At 36.4% G+C, this 20,768-nt stretch overlaps 1 protein-coding gene and 6 gene segments (V, D, J or C); 2 read left to right on the top strand and 5 right to left on the bottom strand.

Annotated features, from left to right (window-relative positions):
- Positions 1 to 1,176: 1,176 nt before the first annotated feature.
- LOC121656215 lies at positions 1,177 to 1,688 on the bottom strand. The segment is given in 2 exon segments: positions 1,177 to 1,542; positions 1,640 to 1,688. Coding segments are annotated over 2 exon segments (393 nt in total).
- A 3,852-nt stretch (positions 1,689 to 5,540) lies between these two features.
- Positions 5,541 to 6,030, bottom strand: LOC121656348. The segment is given in 2 exon segments: positions 5,541 to 5,884; positions 5,982 to 6,030. Coding segments are annotated over 2 exon segments (393 nt in total).
- A 106-nt stretch (positions 6,031 to 6,136) lies between these two features.
- Positions 6,137 to 7,958, top strand: LOC121656347. The segment is given in 3 exon segments: positions 6,137 to 6,211; positions 6,496 to 6,601; positions 7,482 to 7,958. Coding segments are annotated over 3 exon segments (510 nt in total).
- A 649-nt stretch (positions 7,959 to 8,607) lies between these two features.
- Positions 8,608 to 9,822, bottom strand: LOC121656221. The segment is given in 2 exon segments: positions 8,608 to 9,473; positions 9,665 to 9,822. Coding segments are annotated over 2 exon segments (372 nt in total).
- A 1,286-nt stretch (positions 9,823 to 11,108) lies between these two features.
- On the bottom strand, positions 11,109 to 11,595 carry LOC121656346. The segment is given in 2 exon segments: positions 11,109 to 11,443; positions 11,541 to 11,595. Coding segments are annotated over 2 exon segments (384 nt in total).
- A 3,827-nt stretch (positions 11,596 to 15,422) lies between these two features.
- Positions 15,423 to 15,911, bottom strand: LOC121656219 (the record flags this gene model as incomplete). The annotated part of the segment is given in 2 exon segments: positions 15,423 to 15,745; positions 15,843 to 15,911. Coding segments are annotated over 2 exon segments (372 nt in total), but the record flags the coding sequence as incomplete, so codon positions are not given.
- A 915-nt stretch (positions 15,912 to 16,826) lies between these two features.
- On the top strand, positions 16,827 to 19,206 carry LOC121656344 (immunoglobulin lambda-like polypeptide 5). The gene is made up of 3 exons (XM_042011416.1): positions 16,827 to 17,007; positions 17,505 to 17,612; positions 18,742 to 19,206. The coding sequence occupies exons 1-3, from the start codon at positions 16,827 to 16,829 to the stop codon at positions 19,068 to 19,070; spliced, it is 618 nt and encodes a 205-aa protein (XP_041867350.1). The 3' UTR covers positions 19,071 to 19,206.
- Positions 19,207 to 20,768: the final 1,562 nt, after the last annotated feature.

The raw sequence follows: 20,768 nt of genomic DNA, 5'->3' as shown, positions 1-20,768 counted from the left end.
GGGAAACTTGTTACACAAAGTTTTTGTTATCTGTTTGTGTTGTAAACTTTGATCAAATGAAGTCATTTTGTGTTTAATATCAAGTCTCTGCAGTAACTTCCAACTGCAGCAGGCAGTTCGGTCCTTTTCAGTGTTATTGAGGAGGATTTCTGTAAAACTGTTTTAATGTGCTGCACACAGGACAGGACACATGGTTGTCATGGCAATAAATAGATAATAAAAAGATAAATATCAAAGACAAAATAAATATCTCCCAGATTGGTAGTTAATGCAAATATTTTCTTTCCCAATTAGCTCATAATTCAAAGTTAACACAACAAGCAATGAGAGGCAGACCTGATGGTGACGTCTACAGAACGAGAATTTCAGCACAAACGCTTCAAAATCACGTGAACACAAAGTTTACTGTCATCACTTAACAATTTTTTGAAGATATAATGTGTGTGTCTGAACACTGTTTGTGTTTGGTAAACTGTATCAGTGTTCTTGATAACTTCCAGGTGCAGCAAAGGTTTTAGCAGGTAAACATCTTTGTCTTGTTTGGATATTTGTTTGAGAAGTAGATGGCAGAAATATGAACTAGAATGACAATGTTAGAAAGCTGCTTCATTGCAGTCAATCAGTCTTTGTGTTCTTGGAAAAACACGTGACCCATCTTGCCTCCAATGTTGGCAGCACTGGTGTATGAATGTGCATAAAGGTTTGGTAACTGGAGAGGCTGTTGGTGCTGATTAACAGCTACATTTCCATCAGTCTGCCCCAGGACAGATGTGGATACACATGTAACTTACCACCTCCAGTGAATGTGAAAGTGGAGCGAATGAGTAAAGGATTCATGTAAAGCCTGAGTGCTTTGAACTGCTCTGTATGAATCTAATACATTAGACTATTATAAATCAGTTACTTTGGGAGGATAAAACTTTGACTCTGGGCAGAAACAAAAGTTACTTGTTCTGTAATCAGTCCAAACATGTTTCATCTGGGTCTTTAGTAACATGTCATTTCATATAGATATATTAAGATATTATCATCCATCTGTTATTATGAAAACAGACTGTATATTTTATAAAAACACCTCTGCTGTGTGTTTGCAGTGAGTGTTTACTGAACTATTTCAATGCTGGAGTAACTTCCAGCTGCAGCACTGAGTTCAGTTTCTGTTCAGTCTGACTGAAGGAGGTTTTTGTACGATGCTTTTTCACTGTGTGAACACAAGCTGATTATTCAACCAGTGATAACTCTGACAGTAATAAACTCCTGCATCTTCAGCCTGAACTCCACTGATGGTCAGAGTGAAATCAACTCCATTCCCTGCTCCACTTCCACTGAATCTGGAGGAGATTCCTGAAAATCTATCTGATGTCCTGTATATCAGAGCTTTAGGAACTTCTCCAGGTTTCTGATGGTACCATGCCAGCCAGTACTGTAAACCAGACCAGTGAGCTACTGTTGGATTGGCCTTACAGTCAAAAGTGACAGTTTGTCCGAGCTGCACTGATTTGGCTGCTGACTGAGTCACAACAACATTCTGTCCAACAGACCCTGAGGAGAGAGAAGAAACACTGGACATGAGATGGTGAGGTGAAACTCAGCTACACTCCAAATGATTTTCACATCACAGAACAATGATTTTCCTCACCCTGAGTGAAGCAGAGGAGAGTCCAGATGAGGACGCAGATCAAAGTCATGTTTTTGATGAGGAGGATTTCTGTGGCTTCTGTTGTCATGAAGGACAGCTGTCAGTCATCCAGTCTTCAACTCTCAGGACTATAAACTCTCCCAGAGCACTGGAGCATGGTGCTGCTGATGCAAATTAGCTCTTCACATCTAACAATGACTGAGGCCAGTTTAAGGTTGCAAATTAAAAAATAAATTAAATTTTCTTAGATAATTAAATATTAGTTTGAAGGGCATTGTTTAGAAAAATAGAGATTATGAATATATGTTTACAGAAATATTTTTATTTTAACATTGAATCTGTTCATTTGACAAGTGTGTAAATGTAAAATTAAATTCTAAAATATTTTGTAAATGTTTTTAATTGTTGTGTATCGTTTAATTTTAAACCAATTTCATTCAAGAAGACATACTGAGAGTATTTGCGTTGCGTTTGTTGTGTTCATAGAGAACCATGTCTATCCACAGTCAGAGGCTTTCTGTATGATGTCTCAAATAGTTTGTATACATTTTTATTGGAGGAACCAGACTGGTTGTTAATTGTATGTACTTGTAAATTTTCTTTTTGCTAAAAAATATGTTAATTTACTCTAAAGTTAACAGAAAATAGACAGAGTTTTAAATCTATTTATATCTGTGCTGTAACTGTCCAAGGTTTGATTTTATTCAACATTATTTCACTTCTATGAATGAACTTCAGTCAGTTTTCTGTCTGCATTTTGACATTTAGTTCTTACAAAAAAGTAACTATTCTAAAATCAACTGAAATATTTTTTGTTAAAAATGAAAAATGCTCAATAATTTCAAAATTTTGAGAGATTAAAATTAACTTAATTAAGAACATGTAAAAATCTTTCTAAATATATAAGAAGGCTAAATATCTTCCACTTCCACAGATTTCTTAGACCATGTAAGATCCACATCATTAAATATTAATTAACTGTAACTAAGTTAACCTCGTGCTTCACAAATAACTCCCTGTTTCAGCACTTCAGATAGTTCTTGAAAACGTCTCTGTGTTAAAGTTTTTTCTCAGGAATGCATATGTGAATAAGTTAAGCATTGTTTAAACTAAAAATAGAAATATATTCAAATTTTTGATGCTTGCTTGTTCTTGATCTCACCGGTTTAAATTTATTAATTAAACTGAAGTAAGATGTTCCTGTTTGAAACTTTTATCTGCTACTGAAACCTGTCTGTGGACATGGTTCATCAGTGATGATGATCTGTTACCATGGTTACTGTACTCAGAGAGGGAAGTGAAACATCAGTGACTCTTCAGCTGAAATGCAGCAGGGTGGCGTTTTTTTTTCTGTTTTATTAATTTTTTCATATTGTCTGTCCGTCTCTTCCTCCAGTGGGTCGAGTCGTCCCCACCCTGACGGTGCTGCCCCATTCAAACTGTATTGACAGTTTGGCTCTCATGAATATTGATTAAAAGGAGTCCCAAGGAACTGTAATATAGTCTTTTGATCTAGTTTTTCACCCTCAAGTTTAAAAAAAAAAAACAGGCAGGTGTTTAGAAACCCTGGTATGGTATTTTAATCTATTTTCAATTTTCTGACCTCATGCACTGACCTGGGAGCAGAGAGATGGACCACTTGCAAAACAACATTCAGTGAGCTGTACCTGCACATGATGTGATGTGTCCTTAAAAATTACTATTCAGATTATGCAAAAAAAAAAAAAATGTGCATTTTTGTTAAAGAGAGGAAAACTAGAAATCCATTGTAGAGTTTAAGGCCACAGAAGTGGTACAGAGAGATCTTGGAAAGATAGAAAGTAACAGCAGTGACATACTGAGCACCTTGTTTCTGTCCAGACATGTTTCTGTCTGCATCTGTGATTCTGTACATCAAAGATACTGATATTTACATTTTATCTTCCTTTGGTATGTGCTATAAAAGTATTCTCCTGGTTGTCTCCATCTGCTCTCAGCACATCTATTACTAAGAATATCAGAACCCTTTATAGAGACACTCTTTCATCAGCTGACATTGTTTTCCTTTTTTGCTCAACCAACTAATGGTACAGAATCAAAGTAATATTGATGACAGTAAGTAAGGCTTCTTTCAGTAAATGGGAGAAGTCGATAAATACACTTTCAACCTATTAATCAAAGAGGAAGAGGCTCCATCTGATGGTACAATTAAGTACTGCAAGAAATATTGTTTAAATCTGTCCAGCTTTTGATTTGTGATTTTGAAATTTAATAAACAAATTGAGGGGAAAAAAATCTATCCAGTCACTAATGGAAATGAGTTTTTCAACATTCTGTTTAGTTTATTTATGTCTGTGTATCTATATTGGTTGTAAAATGAGATCCTGTCCATTTCATTACTGCCAACACCTGTTTTCCTGAATGTTTGAGTCCATAGGAAATTATAGATGAAGCAGAATCTCTAACAGATTTATCTTTTATTAAAAAGTAAAAATATTATCTTAAGAAACACTTGGGTGTTGTATACAACAGCTCAGTCTTATAGCATGAATATAATTAAAAATTGGCTAGAATGACATTGTTAGAAAGTTGCTTCATCGCAATCAATCAGTCGTTGTGTTCTTGGACTAAACACGTGACCCATCTTGCCTCCAGTGTTAGCAGCACTGGTGTATGAATGTGTATGAAGGTTTGGTGACTGGAGAGGCTGTTGGTGCTGATTGGAAGCAACATTTCCATCAGTTGCCCCCGGACATACACATTAGTGATGCGCGGGCCGCTTCCTAACCCGCGGGGTACCCGCGGTTCGGGTTGGGGCGGGTCAAAGAATTTTCGCTTCACTGCGGGGCGGGTTGGTGTGGTTTACTATTCTGAAATATCTAGTTCTATCTATTAATTTTATTTTTTGTCAAACTGAAAATAAAGACCTTAATCAGTGTCTACATTTTGTTACTATAATATGTAAGACAAAATATTTATCAGTTATTTAAACACAGGTCACGTTTTATAACGTAATGTCCACGTAGGCGCGTAGTAGGCAGGCTACGTGCAGAAAGCGCCAAGCAGACAAGCAACAAAAGATGGAAGGAGTGTTGAATAACATTCGTTCGGGAGTTTACGTCCTTAAAAAGAAGAAAGAGGGTCAAATGGCTAAATCACAGGTTTGGGACAGGTTCAACGAGGTAATCAGTGCAGACAACAGCAGCAGCATTGGCTTTATAATACTTAAACGCTTTAAAACACTTTATTTGTTTGCCTATTAACGTTCAAATGAAAATACATTTTGTGTTGCCAGGTTCCAGTGCCAATTTAGGAGACCATATGCACCTTTCTCAGACTAAATAAAAGCATTCGTCAATATCATAACATGTGTTTTAATGGGGCGGGGCGGGTCGGGTTAAAAAATAGAAGCGGAGGTGCGGGGCGGGTTGGTGCGGTCCAATTTTTTTAAAAGAGCGGGACCCGCGGGTCGGAAAAAAACCCGACCCGCGCATCACTAATACACATGTAACTTACCACCACCAGTGTGTGAAAGTGGAGTTGAATGAATAATGGATTCATGTAATGCCTGAGTGCTTTGTACCGCTCTGTATGAATCTAATCCATTAGACTATTATAAATCAGTTACTTTGGGAGGATAAAACTTTGACTCTGGGCAGAAACAAAAGTTACTTGTTCTGTAATCAGTCCAAACATGCTTCATCTGGGTCTTTAGTAACATGTCATTTCATATAGATATATTAAGATATTATCATCCATCTGTTATTATGAAAACAGACTGTATATTTCATAAAAACACCTCTGCTGTGTGTTTGCAGTGTGTGTTTACTGAACTATATCAATGCTGGAGTAACTTCCAGCTGCAGCACTGAGTTCAATTTCTGTTCCGTCTGACTGAAGGAGGTTTTTGTACGATGCTTTTTCACTGTGTGAACACCCACTGACTGTTGATGCTGTGATAACTCTGACAGTAATAAACTCCTGCATCTTCAGCCTGAACTCCACTGATGGTCAGAGTGAAGTCAACTCCATTCCCTGCTCCACTTCCACTGAATCTGGAGGAGATTCCTGAAAATCTTTCTGATGTCCAGTAGATCAGAGCTTTAGGAGTTTCTCCAGGTTTCTGATGGTACCAGTTCAGGTAGTACTTTGAACCAGTCCAGTGAGTTGCTGTTGGATTGACTTTGCAGTCAATAGTGACAGTTTGTCCGAGCTGCACTGATTTGGCTGCTGACTGAGTCACAACAACATTCTGCCCAACAGACCCTGAGGAGAGAGAAGAAACACTGGACATGAGATGGTGAGGTGAAACTCAGCTACACTCCAAATGATTTTCACATCACAGAACAATGATTTTCCTCACCCTGAGTGAAGCAGAGGAGAGTCCAGATGAGGACGCAGATCAAAGTCATGTGTTTGATGAGGAGGATTTCTGTGGCTTCTGTTGTCATGAAGGACAGCTGTCAGTCATCCAGTCTTCAACTCTCAGGACTATAAACTCTCCCAGAGCACTGGAGCATGGTGCTGCTGATGCAAAGTGTTTCTCTATGGAAATGTTCTGACTCCAACAGGGACTTGAATCTCTATGATTATGTTAATCAATAATTAATCACTTCATCAGAATTTTAATTGAATGAAAAATAATGTTGATATTTTTGTAAATTATTTGCTTTAGGAAATATTTTCCTAAATTGTTTATCATTTTCATTCATGTCTACAGTTTTTATTTCTAATTACAGTTGTGGTTTTCAAACAATCATAAAGATCATTTTTGTTATTTTTCATACTTATATCATTGAAAAAATTAAATCTTTATTTTATTTTTGTTGTTTCTTTAAGGAACAGGATTGTTTGTGTTGAGTTTGTTGTGTTGAAAGTCAGAGAGCCGTGTCTCTCTACAGTCAGAGGTTTTTGTACGACGACTCAACCAGTTTGTATCACTGTGGTTGACTTTTGGTGGAGGAACCAGACTGGATGTTGGAAGTAAGTTTGTGAATATCATGAAACTTTTTATTAATAAGGGACATAACTGTAGTCTTTTAAAATCTCACTTCTTATCAGAATGACCTAAAAAACTTTCATATTCATATTTTGTTGTTAGTTTCTCAATGTTGACATTAAATTAAAAAGTTTTCTTTACATTTTCCAGTAAATGTTTTAAACAACTTTACTGATCAAAGAACAAAAATAGTTTTTATTAGAATGATGTCTTTATAACATCTGAATGTTGAGTTAAACTTATTGTGAACAGTGTTACTGAAGGTCATATTTAATCATTTAATCTTTTAAGGTGATTAATATAAATTAGTTGGAGCAGCATAAAAATGTTTAAACAATGTTTTATTTTCTAGTCAGATCTGTTAAATTGTGAATTCAGTCTTTGGATCTTTGTTAAACCATCTTGTCCTTCAACAGTGGAAATGATCAGTTGCTGCTTTCCTGCAAAGTAGAACAGCAGCTATGTTTGTACCAGGATTTCAGTGATATACAGAATGTTTAAGATCACAACATTTACACATTTTTAATCTGAATTTCAGTGTCAAATTTTGTGAACAATTGTTCAACTTTTTGCTTAAAAGTTTATATAATTTATTTAGACATTTAAAGTGCAGTTAATGTTTTTATGTTAAACATGTTCAGTAGTTTCATGTATGTCAGCTCATATGAGGATTCTGTGTCCTGACATGCATGAAAGGTTTCTAAAAGGGAAGTGAAACAACGTGCGAGAGATGAAGCAGATAAAATGTTACTGAAACTTCTTAAAGGAGGAAATCTCCTCTCTCACAGTAAAGGTGTCCAACTGTCTTCTGGAGGTTTGACAGCTGTGTGGTTCTTGTCCTCTAATCTGATTGGTGTCTCCTAGGTGATGCTCGTCCCACCCTGACGGTGCTGCCCCCCTCCACAGAGGAGCTGCAGCAGGGGAAGGCCACACTCATGTGTCTGGCCAACAAGGGCTTCCCCTCAGACTGGAGTCTGTCCTGGAAGGTGGACGGCAGCAGCAGCAGCAGCAGCTATGAGGACAGCAGGAGCCCCGGGGTGCTGCAGAAGGACGGCCACTACAGCTGGAGCAGCACCCAGAGGCTCTCTGCAGACCAGTGGAGGAAGGTGGGCTCTGTGACCTGTGAGGCCACCCAGGGCTCCCAGTCTCCACTCTCAGAGACACTGAGGAGAGACCAGTGTTCCCAGTACTGACCTGATTTACTGGAACTCTCACATGTTTTCTCTCTGTCACTGATCTCTGACTCTTTATTTTATTTCTTCCATTTTCTCTAAGCTTTTTTTCTAGTTAGTTTCTCTGTTCATCTGTGTTTCTTCACAATAAAGAATTTTTTTTGTCAAACAGATTTTTCTGTGTTCTTTCAACATGTAGAGATGATTAAGAGATATTCAAAATCAGTTTTAACTGTTTTGTTCCAGCCATGACATCAGGTTATATGAAAAGTTCACTAATGATTGTTAATTTATTGAAAACCAATGATTATTTTTTTTTATGTAAGTTTAACATAATTATACTATCAAAATATAAAAACCTTCATGAGAGAAAAATCTCTTCTGTATATTTAGGAAAGGCAAAAGCCAAATTTATTTGTATAGCACATTTCATTTACAAGACAATTCAAAGTTCTTTACATAAAACATAACAGCATGTTGCAGAAAGCAATAACAAGTGCATAAAAAAACAAAGATTAAAAGATATAAATTAATTAAATATACCAGAAAGAAAAAAATAAAATAAAATAGATAAAACCCAAGTAATAAAGTTCCAGTGTGGGGAAAGACAGAATTAAAATACGATCATTTAAAAATTCCAGCCCATTTGGACTTCTAAATAAAAACTATTGAAATACAGCAGAGAACAGGTGGGACTTTAACTTGGATTTAAATAAACTGAGTGTTTCAGCTGATCTGAGGCTTTCTGGGAGTTTGTTCCAGACATGTGGAGCGTAGAAGCTGAATGCAGCTTCTCCATGTTTAGTTCTGACTCCAGGAACTGATAAGAAACTGGATCCAGATGACCTGAAGGTTCTGGTAGATTCATACTGGGTCAAGAATTCACTGACGTATTTTGGTCCTAAACCATTCAGAGCTTTATATACCAGCAGCACAAATTTAAAGTCTATTTTCTGATGAACAGGCAGCCAGTATGACGACTATTTACGTCTAGAATTCAGATTTGCTGCAACACAAAATGTATAATATTAAAAAAAAAAAAAACGAAGTTTTAAAATAGTGTTTAAAAGAATAACTTTACATCTTAAATTTAAAAAAAAAATTCTCAGTAATTTAAAATTACACATGACTGTCTTGTTGTTCTTTGTCCTATAAAGTCAAGAAGCTAAAATAAAATTTTCTCATTGATGCTTGTCTGAAGATTTAAATCTATAATCTTTTTGAGATATTAATTCATAAAACTAAATTTGATAACAAAAATCTTTGCAGTTTAGTCTCAGTTCTTCTCCTGTTTTAGTTTCAGTGCAGCTGTTGGTTCAGATCAGTTCCTCTCCAGCTGAGGGAGGTTTTTGTACGACGTTGTATCACTGTGTGAACGGTCTGCTGTAACCCTGCTGACAGTAATAAACTCCTGAATCTTCAGCCTGAACTCCACTGATGGTCAGAGTGAAGTCAGAACCAGATCCACTTCCACTAAAACGACTTGGAATTCCTGACTGAAGAGTTGTAGCTTTATAAATCAGGAGTTTAGGAGCTTCTCCTAGTTTCTGAAGATACCAGTGAAGATAGTTGCTAAGCCAGTCGCTAACACTTGTACTGGTTTTACATGTGATGGAGACAGTCTGTCCTAGAACAACAGACTGAGATCCAGGAGTCTGAGTCAGGATGATTTCTCCTGATGAACCTGGAAAACAGTAGAAGAGTTACTGAGACAAATCCAGGTTTGAGAAAGATGAAGAAAGATTTTTCTTTAAGATGGAGAATAGATGGAAGAAGGTGAAAGCTGCTTGTTTCCGTGTTTCTCCATCACAGCAGAACATCATTGTGGTGAACCTGGTTGCATCCTGAAGCAAAGTTTCCACAAGAGAGTCTCACCCTGAACAAGCAGCCCCAGGGTGGTCAGCAGTAGAGTCAGTGACATCATCATTGTGCTGCTGGTGTGTTCAGTGTCTCTGAAAGGTCTGAACAGCCACTGATCAACACTGACCTCTTAACAGCTGGGAGCAGAGAGGCAGGACACATATGCAAACACACACAGTCACTCAGCTGCAGCTGTCCTCTACATGTCATCATGTTTCATCTTCACATGTGAGATATTTGCATAAGGACATCAAATTATGTTGGAATAATTTCATGCAGCAGCTTGTGAACAGGTTTTATTCATTTATCATAGTAATAAGATCACGGTTGATATAAATTGGAGGCATTCGTGAGTAAAAATCATTATAATGTTTGGATGTTATTATTTGGTGGTTTTGTAATGTTAGAATTATTCAAGTCTTCATGCAGCATCTCAAGAACATCTCATGAATACAAATATAAAAATCAAGATTGAAAGTTAAAACCTAGAGTTTAAAATGACTTCATATTCTGTCTTTAACTCTTGAATTTTTGGTCGCATGATAATTGTCACAGGGAAAATTTTCAACATTTATATTGGCATGAAAGAAATGGTAGAATAAGTAAACGAATACGTCAGATTTAGATCCCAAAGGTAAAAATGAAGCTCCATGTCACCAAGAGTCATGTGATACAACTGTAAGCTGCTCTGTAGTCACTAAATAGATCTTGCTGAGCTTTACTGCTCCATTTCTTTCTGCTGGACAGACTTTGAGTTTCACAGTATTAACTGGGTTTTTATTCTTTGCTTTTTAATCAACTCAAATCTATTTGATTTGAATAAACACCATTCTGTATAAACATGATTCTCTAACTTCTATCTCCAAGCTTAAAGTTGTAATAAATACCTGGGTTGATGCTGCTGTGAGGAATTAATGGTTCAAGTTGACTCAGAGGAAAATTTTGTATCATTGTTGTTTAAAGTAATATTCTGGGATTTTGGGGGATGCTTTTATTTACTTGATGATTTTTTTCCTCTGTAAGTTTTCTGATGATAATCAGTGTCTTTATCGTTTTTTACCTTTAAAGTTCAATATGTTTAAGACAGTTACCAGCACAAGGTCACAAGCTTTTTCTAGGACTGTCACATGATGCTGCTCCATGATGCTTTCTGCAAAATATTAAAGATATTAATGAATAAATAGATAAAGCATGGTTCTATAATCATAATAGTGTGTGTTTCCATCTAGATAGTTTTAGTTGATTTTTTAATAAATGTTATGAAGATTTACTGATTCTTGAACATTTTTGTATGTGTTTGTCTGTGTGTGTGTGTGTGTGTGTGTGTGTGTGTGTGTGTGTGTGTGTGTGTGTGTGTGTGTGTGTGTGTGTTCAGTGAACTGTGTCAGTCTGTGTAGCAGTCAGTTCAGTTTCAGTTTCCATTCAGTCTGACTGAAGGAGGTTTTTGTACGATGCTTTTTCACTGTGTGAACACATATCCACTGTGATAACTCTGACAGTAATAAACTCCTGCATCTTCAGCCTGAACTCCACTGATGGTCAGAGTGAAGTCAACTCCATTCCCTGCTCCACTTCCACTGAATCTGGAGGAGATTCCTGATAATCTATCTGATGTCAAGTAGATCAGAGCTTTAGGAGCTTCTCCAGGTTTCTGATGGTACCAGGCCAGCAAGTATTGTGAACCAGAGTAGTGAGCTACTTTTGGACTGGCCTTACAGTCAATAGTGACAGTTTGTCCGAGCTGCACTGATTTGGCTGCTGACTGAGTCAAAACAACATTCTGTCCAACAGACCCTGAGGAGAGAGAAGAAACACTGGACATGAGACGGTGAGGTGAAACTCAGCTACACTCCAAATGATTTTCACATCACAGAACAATGATTTTCCTCACCCTGAGTGAAGCAGAGGAGAGTCCAGATGAGGACGCAGATCAAAGTCATGTTATTGATGAGGAGGATTTCTGTGGCTTCTGTTGTCATGAAGGACAGCTGTCAGTCATCCAGTCTTCAACTCTCAGGACTATAAACTCTCCCAGAGCACTGGAGCATGGTGCTGCTGATGCAAATTAGCTCTTCACATCTAACAATGACTGAGGCCAGTTTAAGGCTGCAAATTAAAAATAAATTAATTTTTCTTAGATAATTAAATATTAGTTTGAAGGGCATTGTTTAGCAAAATAGAGATTATGAATATATGTTTACAGAAATATTTTAATTTTAACATTGAATCAGTTCATTTGACAAGGGTGTAAATGTAAAATTAAATTCTAAAATATTTTGTAAATGCTTTTCACTGTTGTGTATGTTTTAATTTTAAACCAATTTCATTCAAGAAAGTAGTATTTGCGTTGTGTTTGTTGTGTTCATAGAGAGCCATGTCTATCCACAGTCAGAGGCTTTCTGTATGATGTCTCAAACAGTTTGTATACATTTTTATTGGAGGAACCAGACTGGTTGTTAATTGTATGCACTTGTAAATTTTCTTTTTGCTAAAAAATATGTTAATTTATTCTAAAGTTAACAGAAAATAGACATAGAGTTTTAAATCTATTTATATCTGTGCTGTAACTGTCCAAGGTTTGATTTTATTCAACATTCATTCACTTCTATGAATGAACTTCAATCAGTTTTCTGTCTGCATTTTGACATTTAGTACATTCTTACAAAAACAATTATTCTAAAATCAACTGAAATATTTTTTGTTAAAAATGAAAAATGCTCAATAATTTCAAAAGTTTGAGAGATTAAAATTAACTTAATTAAGAACATGTAAAAATCTTTCTAGATATATAAGAAGGCTAAATATCTTCCACTTCCACAGATTTCTTAGACCATGTAAGATCCACATCATTAAATATTTAATAACTGCAACTAAGTTAAGCTCGTGCTTCACAAATAACTCCCTGTTTCAGCATTTCAGATATTTCTTGAAAAAGTCTCTGTGTTAAAGTTTTTTTCTCAGGAATGCATATGTGAATAAGTTAAGCATCGTTTAAACTAAAAACAGAAATATATTCAAATTTTTGATGCTTGCTTGTTCTTGATCTCACCAGTTTAAATTTATTAATTAAACTGAAGTAAGATGTTCCTGTTTGAAACTTTTATCTGCTACTGAAACCTGTCTGTTGACATGGTTCATCAGTGATGATGATCTGTTACCATGGTTACTGTACTCAGAGAGGGAAGTGAAACACCAGTGACTCTTCAGCTGAAATGCAGCAGGGTGGCGTTTTTTTTTCTGTTTTATTAATTTTTTTCATATTGTCTATCCGTCTCTTCCCCCAGTGGGTCGAGTCGTCCCCACCCTGATGGTGCTGCCCCATTCAAACTGTATTGACAGTTTGGCTCTTATAAATATCCATTAAAAAGAGTCCCAAGGAACTGTAACAAAGTCTCTTCGATCTTGTTTTTCACCCTCAAGTTAAAAAAAAAAAGGCAGGTGTTTAAAAACCCTGGTATGGTATTTTAATCCATTTTCAATTTTCTGACCTCATGCACTGACCTGGGAGCAGAGAGATGGACCACTTGGAAAACAACATTCAGTGAGCTGTACCTGTCATGATGTGATGTGTCCTTAAAAATTACTATTCAGATTATGCAAAAAAAATGTGCATTTTTGCTAAAGAGAGGAAAACTAGAAATCCATTGTAGAGTTTAAGGCCACAGAAGTGGTACAATGGGATCTTGGAAAGGATAGAAAGTAACAGCAGTGACATACTGAGTACCTTGTTTCTGTCTGCACCTGTGATTCTGTGCATCAAAGATACTGATATTTACGTTTTAATCATCCTTTGGCCTTCTGGGATTGGCCGTCGGGCCTGTCACTCAAGTGGACATGAGGATGTGACGACGACATTCCTCCCTTCTGCTTCGCTGATTGGCTGCTGCTCCGGCACTCCACAGCTGCTGCTCATTCAGAAGATTGCTCACAGTTAAATAGAGGAATTGACCTTTCCTCTGGAGCTGTGTCATTAGAGCACAGTTCGCTTTGATTGGTGTTCTCTGAGTAGCTTGTGTATGGTAAACGATTTGGCTGTTAGTACATAGCGTTCCTTGTGATTGTGCGTTTCGTTAGGATCAGTGGATCCATTATTAAGTTCGTAGGGTTCTTGGTTTTTGTTAACTTCTGAAAGTGCAACAGAGGGTTTTGTTTTGTGTTGTTTTGAATTAGTTTTCGTTTCGGAAATTCATTTTGTATGCACTCAGTACTGTGGTTGATAGAGACCTTGTTTAGGAGATTCTTACTAGGAGAATCTCCTCACTTTTGGTTATTAGGATTTAGTGTATTCTTATCATAGTTTCTTTCATGGACAAGTTTCTTTTGTGTTTTTGTTGACTTGTATAGAACGTTCTGTATAAAGCTCCATTATTATTGTTTGTTGTTTACCCTGAAAAGGACACCTTAAGTTTGTATATAGAAATTTTGTAAATAAATTATTGTTTAAAATACCATTAGTTTTTGGTATATTTGTTACTGGTCCCTTTATGCCCCTAGACCCAAAAGGGGCCGTAACAGGTATGTGCTATAAAAGGGTTCTCCTGGTTGTCTCCATCTGCTCTCAGCACATCTATTACTAAGAATATCACAACCCTTTATAGAGACACTATTTCATCAGCTGACATTGTTTTACTTTTTTGCTCAACCAACCAATGGTACAGAATCAAAGTAATATTGATGATAGTAAGTAAGGCTTCTTTCAGTAAATGGGAGAAGTCAATAAATACACTTTCAACCTATTAATCAAAGGGGAAGAGGCTCCATCTGATGGTACAATTAAGTACTGCAAGAAATATTGTTTAAATCTATCCAGCTTTTGACTTGTGATTTTGAAATTTAATAAACAAATTGAGGGGAAAAAAATCTATCCAGTCACTAATGGAAATGAGTTTTTCAACATTCTGTTTAGTTTATTTATGTCTGTGTATCATATTGGTTGTAAAATGAAATCCTGTTCATTTCATTACTGCCAACTCCTGTTTTTCCCAAATGTTTGAGGGTTGCATCTAAAAGTTGCAGGATGGTAGACCTTGAGGACTGGACTTGGGCACCCCTGCTCTAACAGATTTATCTTTTATTAAAAAGTAAAAATATTGTCTTAAGAAACACTTGGGTGTTGTATACGACAGCTCAGTCTTATAGCATGAATATAATTAAAAGTTGGCTAGAATGACAATGTTAGAAAGCTGCTTCATCCCAGTCAATCAGCCGTTGTGTTCTTGGACAAACACGTGACCCATCTTGCCTCCAGTGTTGGCAGCACTGGTGTATGAATGTGTATGAAGGTTTGGTGACTGGAGAGGCTGTTGGTGCTGGTTGGAAGCCACATTTTCATCAGTCTGCTCCAGGACACACATGTATCTTGACACCACCAGTGTGTGAATGTGGAACAAATGAATAAAGCATTCATGTAAAGCCTGAGTGCTTTGAACCACTCTGTATAAATCTAATCCATTAGACTATTAAAAATCAGTTACTTTGAGAGAATAAAACTGTGACTCTAACTAAAGTTACTTGTTCTGTAATCAGTCCAAACATGCTTCATCTGGGTTTTTAGTAACATGTCATTTCATATAGATATATTAAGATATTATCATCCATCTGTTATTATGAAAACAGACTGTATATTTTATAAAAACACCTCTGCTGTGTGTTTGCAGTGAGTGTTTACTGAACTATATCAATGCTGGAGTAACTTCCAGCTGCAGCACTGAGTTCAGTTTCTGTTCAGTCTGACTGAAGGAGGTTTTTGTACGATGCTTTTTCACTGTGTGAACACGGGGCCACTATGAACACTCTGACAGTAATAAACTCCTGCATCTTCAGCCTGAACTCCACTGATGGTCAGAGTGAAGTCAACTCCATTCCCTGCTCCACTTCCACTGAATCTGGAGGCGATTCCTGATAATCTATCTGATGTCCCATAGATCAGAGCTTTAGGAGCTTCTCCAAGTTTCTGATGGTACCAGGCCAGGAAGTACTGTGAACCAGAGTAGTGAGTTACTGTTGGACTGACTTTACAGTCAATAGTGACAGTTTGTCCGAGCTGCACTGATTTGGCTGCTGACTGAGTCACAACAACATTCTGTCCAACAGACCCTGAGGAGAGAGAAGAAACACTGGACATGAGATGGTGAGGTGAAACTCAGCTACACTCACAATGATTTTCACATCACAGAACAATGATTTTCCTCACCCTGAGTGAAGCAGAGGAGAGTCCAGATGAGGACGCAGATCAAAGTCATGTTATTGATGAGGAGGATTTCTGTGGCTTCTGTTGTCATGAAGGACAGCTGTCAGTCATCCAGTCTTCAACTCTCAGGACTATAAACTCTCCCAGAGCACTGGAGCATGGTGCTGCTGATGCAAAGTGTTTCTCTATGGAAATGTTCTGACTCCAGCAGGGACTTGGATCAGTCTTATGATGATTATAAATGAATCATTTAGTTTATGTGAATATTATGTCATCATAATTTTAGATTCATATAAACATTTGAGAGTTTATGTTGTAGAGAAAAAGTTTATATTATAATGTCTCCTAATCTTTATCTAAATATTACAAAACAGATTTTAACTTTCTACTCATTCATCTACCAGTTCACCCAGCGCTGGGACCAGTCTGATGATGATGTTTACCAGTGAATCAGTCAGTTAATCAATATACTGATAAGAAATGTCTTCATTCACTTAAATGTGATTTGAGCTTGATTTTAATGCAGAACTTTCTAAATAATAAATTAAATGGAGATCTTTATTTACAATCTATAAATGTGTAATAAAAAACTTTTTTTTTTTTCAAATACCGTGTAAAATCTTTCTCATTATTTTTTATGTAACTCAAACAACATTTATAAATTGTGGCATATGGTCTCCAGAGCTGAACTGGAAGAATTATTCACGCATTTGTGTCCTTATGTTTAGATTATTGTAATTATTTATTTAACAACTTGCACAAATCATCACCTCTTTTATGCCTACAGTCTATTCAAAATGCTGCAGCCAGATTATTAATACATTCAATCAAACAAGCTCACATCACTCCTGTTTTATACTCTTTACTTTATCTCACTTATTATTAGATTTGTTTAAAATTCTTATAGGAAAAATACTTGATTAATTCCTAAGGGAGAAAAATTATATTGACTTAGAGAGCAGTAAATGATCAGACCCCAGATTATAAATGTCAGCTTCTTATAAAATCCACTGCTGCTCGCTGTCTTTGTTCTCTGGCTCAGAATGTTTGTTGTTCCTCGTACACGAACAAAGACCAGGAGGGACAGAAGCTTTCAGTCTGTGGTACCAAGCTTGTGTAACAGTCCACTTCAACTACATTCAGTTAAATCTGTGGAGTCCTTTAAAAAGTAGCTAAAACTTTCTGATTAAAACAGGCTTTTAGTTGAGAGTTTTATTTTTCACTAGCTGTTTATTTTATTGTGTCTTATGCCATCTTTTCATTGGCTACTTTGGTATTTAATTTAATCATAATTTTACTCTTTATGTGTGCAGCACTTTGTGACTGTCCATGTGTGAAAAGCACTTAAATTAACTTGAATTACTTACTGTATAAACATCAGCGTTGAGATATTTTGAGAATATTACAATATGAATTAACAATTCTGTTATTCAGGTTTATTAAATCCTTTTATACAGTTTTTATGCAGCATAAATTGTCTGGTTTTTCCTTTAAATTTGTGTTTATGGTCATTTTCTAAGTATACGTATCTTTATGTTTAAATCACTTAAAAATATCCATGATTGTACAATAAAGAAAATATTATTCTCATGTTTGTGAAATATTTTGTCAGCAAATTCTCAGTTCACAAACACTTAAAATGTTCTGCTGCGTTGTTTGTTGCAGAGTCAGAGAGCCGTGTCTCTGTACAGTCAGAGGTTTTTGTACGGCGGTTCAATGAGTTTGTATCACTGTGGTACACGTTCGGTGGAGGAACCAGACTGGATGTTAACTGTAAGTAAACTTAATTCTTTATTAACTAAAATGTAAACATTTGTTTATTTTTTATTCCCTAACCAGAATATTGGTCATCTATAAAAGAGGTTTTATAAGATTGGTGTAATTATTTAGTAATGTGAGATTCTATATCTGGAAACACTAAAACCATCTTCAGTAATATTGTTCTGTTATTTTCTTCTCTCATAATGTAAGTTTGCAGATAAATTTTGCTTCTGAATCAGATCATTACTTAATTGTTCAGTCTAAACTCTGAAAATCTGAGTCTTTACTGTTTTAGTCAGGAAATTATTAAATTTCAGAAAACTGATGAGGATCAAAAATGTTTCTAACATGTTCAATCTGTTAACTTAACAAGTTAAAGTTTTTGTTTAAACTAGTTAGTTTTTTCTGCACAAACTTCGTATCTATATGAAAGAAAATTCCAGACCCATCAGAAGTTTCTGTGTCTTTAACCAGAAATGTGGTAAATATACTGACCCATGTCGTCACGTATCAGGTAGAAAGTTTCACATTTGCCCCTCCATGTGGTCCACTCCATGGACTCTTTTAAAAAGCAGTTAAACTATTTTATTCAGGAAAGCTTTTTGTTGATGGTTATGATTCATTTTATGAAAATTATTATGTTGTTTTATTGCAGCAATTTAATGTCCAGCACTTGGTGATTTTTATCTGTGAAAATTGTTTTATAAATAAACTTTACTTACTTACATCACTGCATGTGGGAGATTGATTTAATATCATCATATTGTAGTGGTAACTATGGGGAGGATGAAAAGAGTAGATTTGAAAGATTTTACATCTTCAAATGATATAGAATAATAATTTGTGAAAACAATGAAGAATTTATTTAGTGATGCAGAGACGTGGCAAGATGGTGTGAAGGTGAAAGATCAGGTTTTAAATTCTAATCTATCATTTTAGTTTGAAGCAAAGTGAATCACAAGAAGCTGAAAACATCTAAAAAATGTCTTGAACATTTTTATCTTTAGTACTGAAACCTGTCTGTTGCTGTGGTTCAGCAGTGATGCCTGTCCGTTACTATGGTTACTGAACTAAAAGCAAGAAGTGAAACATCGAGGAGGAGTTTCATCTAATGTCTGTAATGTGTCCTCTCTTTCTGCAGTGGGTCAAGTCCGTCCCACCCTGACGGTGCTGCCCCCCTCCACAGAGGAGCTGCAGCAGGGGAAGGCCACACTCATGTGTCTGGCCAACAAGGGCTTCCCCTCAGACTGGAGTCTGTCCTGGAAGGTGGACGGCAGCAGCAGCAGCAGCTATGAGGACAGCAGGAGCCCCGGGGTGCTGCAGAAGGACGGCCACTACAGCTGGAGCAGCACCCTGAGGCTCTCTGCAGACCAGTGGAGGAAGGTGGGCTCTGTGACCTGTGAGGCCACCCAGGGCTCCCAGTCTCCACTCTCAGAGACACTGAGGAGAGACCAGTGTTCCCAGTACTGACAAGACTCATAGGGACTCTCATTCTGGTTTTCTTCTGTTACTTTCTCTCTTTTTTTAATGATTTGTTTTTCTGTTTTTCAAAACTTAGTGAATGAATTCATGTTTTCGGAAAATAAAGATGTTTGTTTTCAACTCATCTTATTTTTCATGTCTTTATTATTCACTTAAACATTTTTTTTCTTGGATGAACTCAACTCAACTCAAATTTATTTATATAGCCCTTTAAAACAACAACAGCTGAAACAAAGTGCTGTACATAAATGGACAAAGCAACACACAAAAATACAAAAATCAACTGGGAAATAAATAATATCATAAAATAATTTAAACAGTTTTAAAACAATAAGCAATTTTAAAGGAATAAACAAATTCTAAACAAATAAAACCAATAAATAAAACAAACCACAGCACACTAGAAACAGTCTCATACTGGGCTGAAAGCCAAAGAAAAAAAATGGGTTTTAAGATGAGTTTTAACAATAGACAATGAAGAAGCTTGTCTAATGTGGAGACGGAGCTCATTCCACAGTTTTGGACCAGCGACTTTAAAAGCTCCATCCCCTCTGAGCTTCCATATGGACCTTGGTAAGTCCAGGAGCAGCAGGTCAGCTGACCTGAGGCACCGAGCAGGAGTGTAGGGGTGGAGTAGCTCAGAGAGGTAAGGAGGGGCCAGACCATTTAAAGATTTAAAAACAAATACAAGAATCTTAAAATTAACTCTGTAGTCCACTGGCAGCCAGTGAAGTGAGGCCAGGATGGGGGGATATGTGCTCCACCTTACGTACTACAGCTAGGAGGCGTGCAGCTGCATTTTGCACCAACTGGAGACGTGCGAGGGAGGACTGGCTAACCCCAAAATAAAGAGCATTACAGTAATCCAGCTGGGATGTAGTGAAGGCATGGATTACTGTTTCAATGTGTTGTTTTTCAAGAAAAGGTTTGACCTTAGCAAGATGTCTGATGTGGAAAAAGCTGGACATCACTACAGAGCTGATTTGATTAAAATCGCTGTTCATCTTAAAACCCAAGTTTGAGATTTTAAAAAACCTGCCAAAGGCCCCAAATCAATGGAGCAGGGTTCACAAAAGCCACTGGGACCAAATACAAATACATTATTAGAAGTGAAGGTCAATTTTTTTGTATTATTGAGTGGTAGCTGGTAGGCTTGGGTCTAGAAAACTGGATCTGGATCAAGTCCCCAGGCTGGCAACTAAGAAGAAGATGAAGCAGGTTTAGAAAACTGCTGGTCTTCCAGCTGATGGTGACAGAGTCTCCCAGAGCAGATCTCACTGCTGCGGGCTAAGTTCCTGGAGTCTGGATTTTAGACTCTGAGGATATAGAGACACAAACATGAAGCAGCTTCATTGTTTTTTGGCTTCATTTTAGAGTAATGGATAGAAATAAAATATATATGCAGTAAGTTTTCCTTAATATTTCTTAAAATATTGTTCTCATTACATAAACATAGTAAAAGCTTTCAAGACTCATTTTCTCTGCAGTCATATTATTAAAATACTGTAATTATTATTTGAAATTAAATTTAGATCTTCGTTAATTAATAAAATTGTTTTAACATATTAAAATGTTTCAGAATTTAGATTAAATTATTCTACAAGTTACATTTTGTGTTTAACATGATTAAAAGGAAAAAACATTTTATAAATATATTCAATGAGATTTGATTTGTTAAGAGTATTT

This window comes from Melanotaenia boesemani, chromosome 17 (assembly GCF_017639745.1).
Source record: "Melanotaenia boesemani isolate fMelBoe1 chromosome 17, fMelBoe1.pri, whole genome shotgun sequence".
In the NCBI taxonomy this organism is placed as follows: domain Eukaryota; kingdom Metazoa; phylum Chordata; class Actinopteri; order Atheriniformes; family Melanotaeniidae; genus Melanotaenia; species Melanotaenia boesemani.
Note: the sequence above shows the minus strand (reverse complement) of the source record. Positions and strands in the feature narration are given on the sequence as shown.

Coding starts and splice junctions, on each gene's coding strand:
- LOC121656344 (XM_042011416.1), top strand. CDS start 16,827: ATGTCAGCTTCTTATAAAATCCACTGCTGCTCGCTGTCTTTGTTCTCT. Junction 17,008..17,504: donor TCTGTGGAGTCCTTTAAAAA/GTAGCTAAAACT, acceptor TGTTTGTTGCAG/AGTCAGAGAGCCGTGTCTCT. Junction 17,613..18,741: donor AACCAGACTGGATGTTAACT/GTAAGTAAACTT, acceptor CTCTTTCTGCAG/TGGGTCAAGTCCGTCCCACC.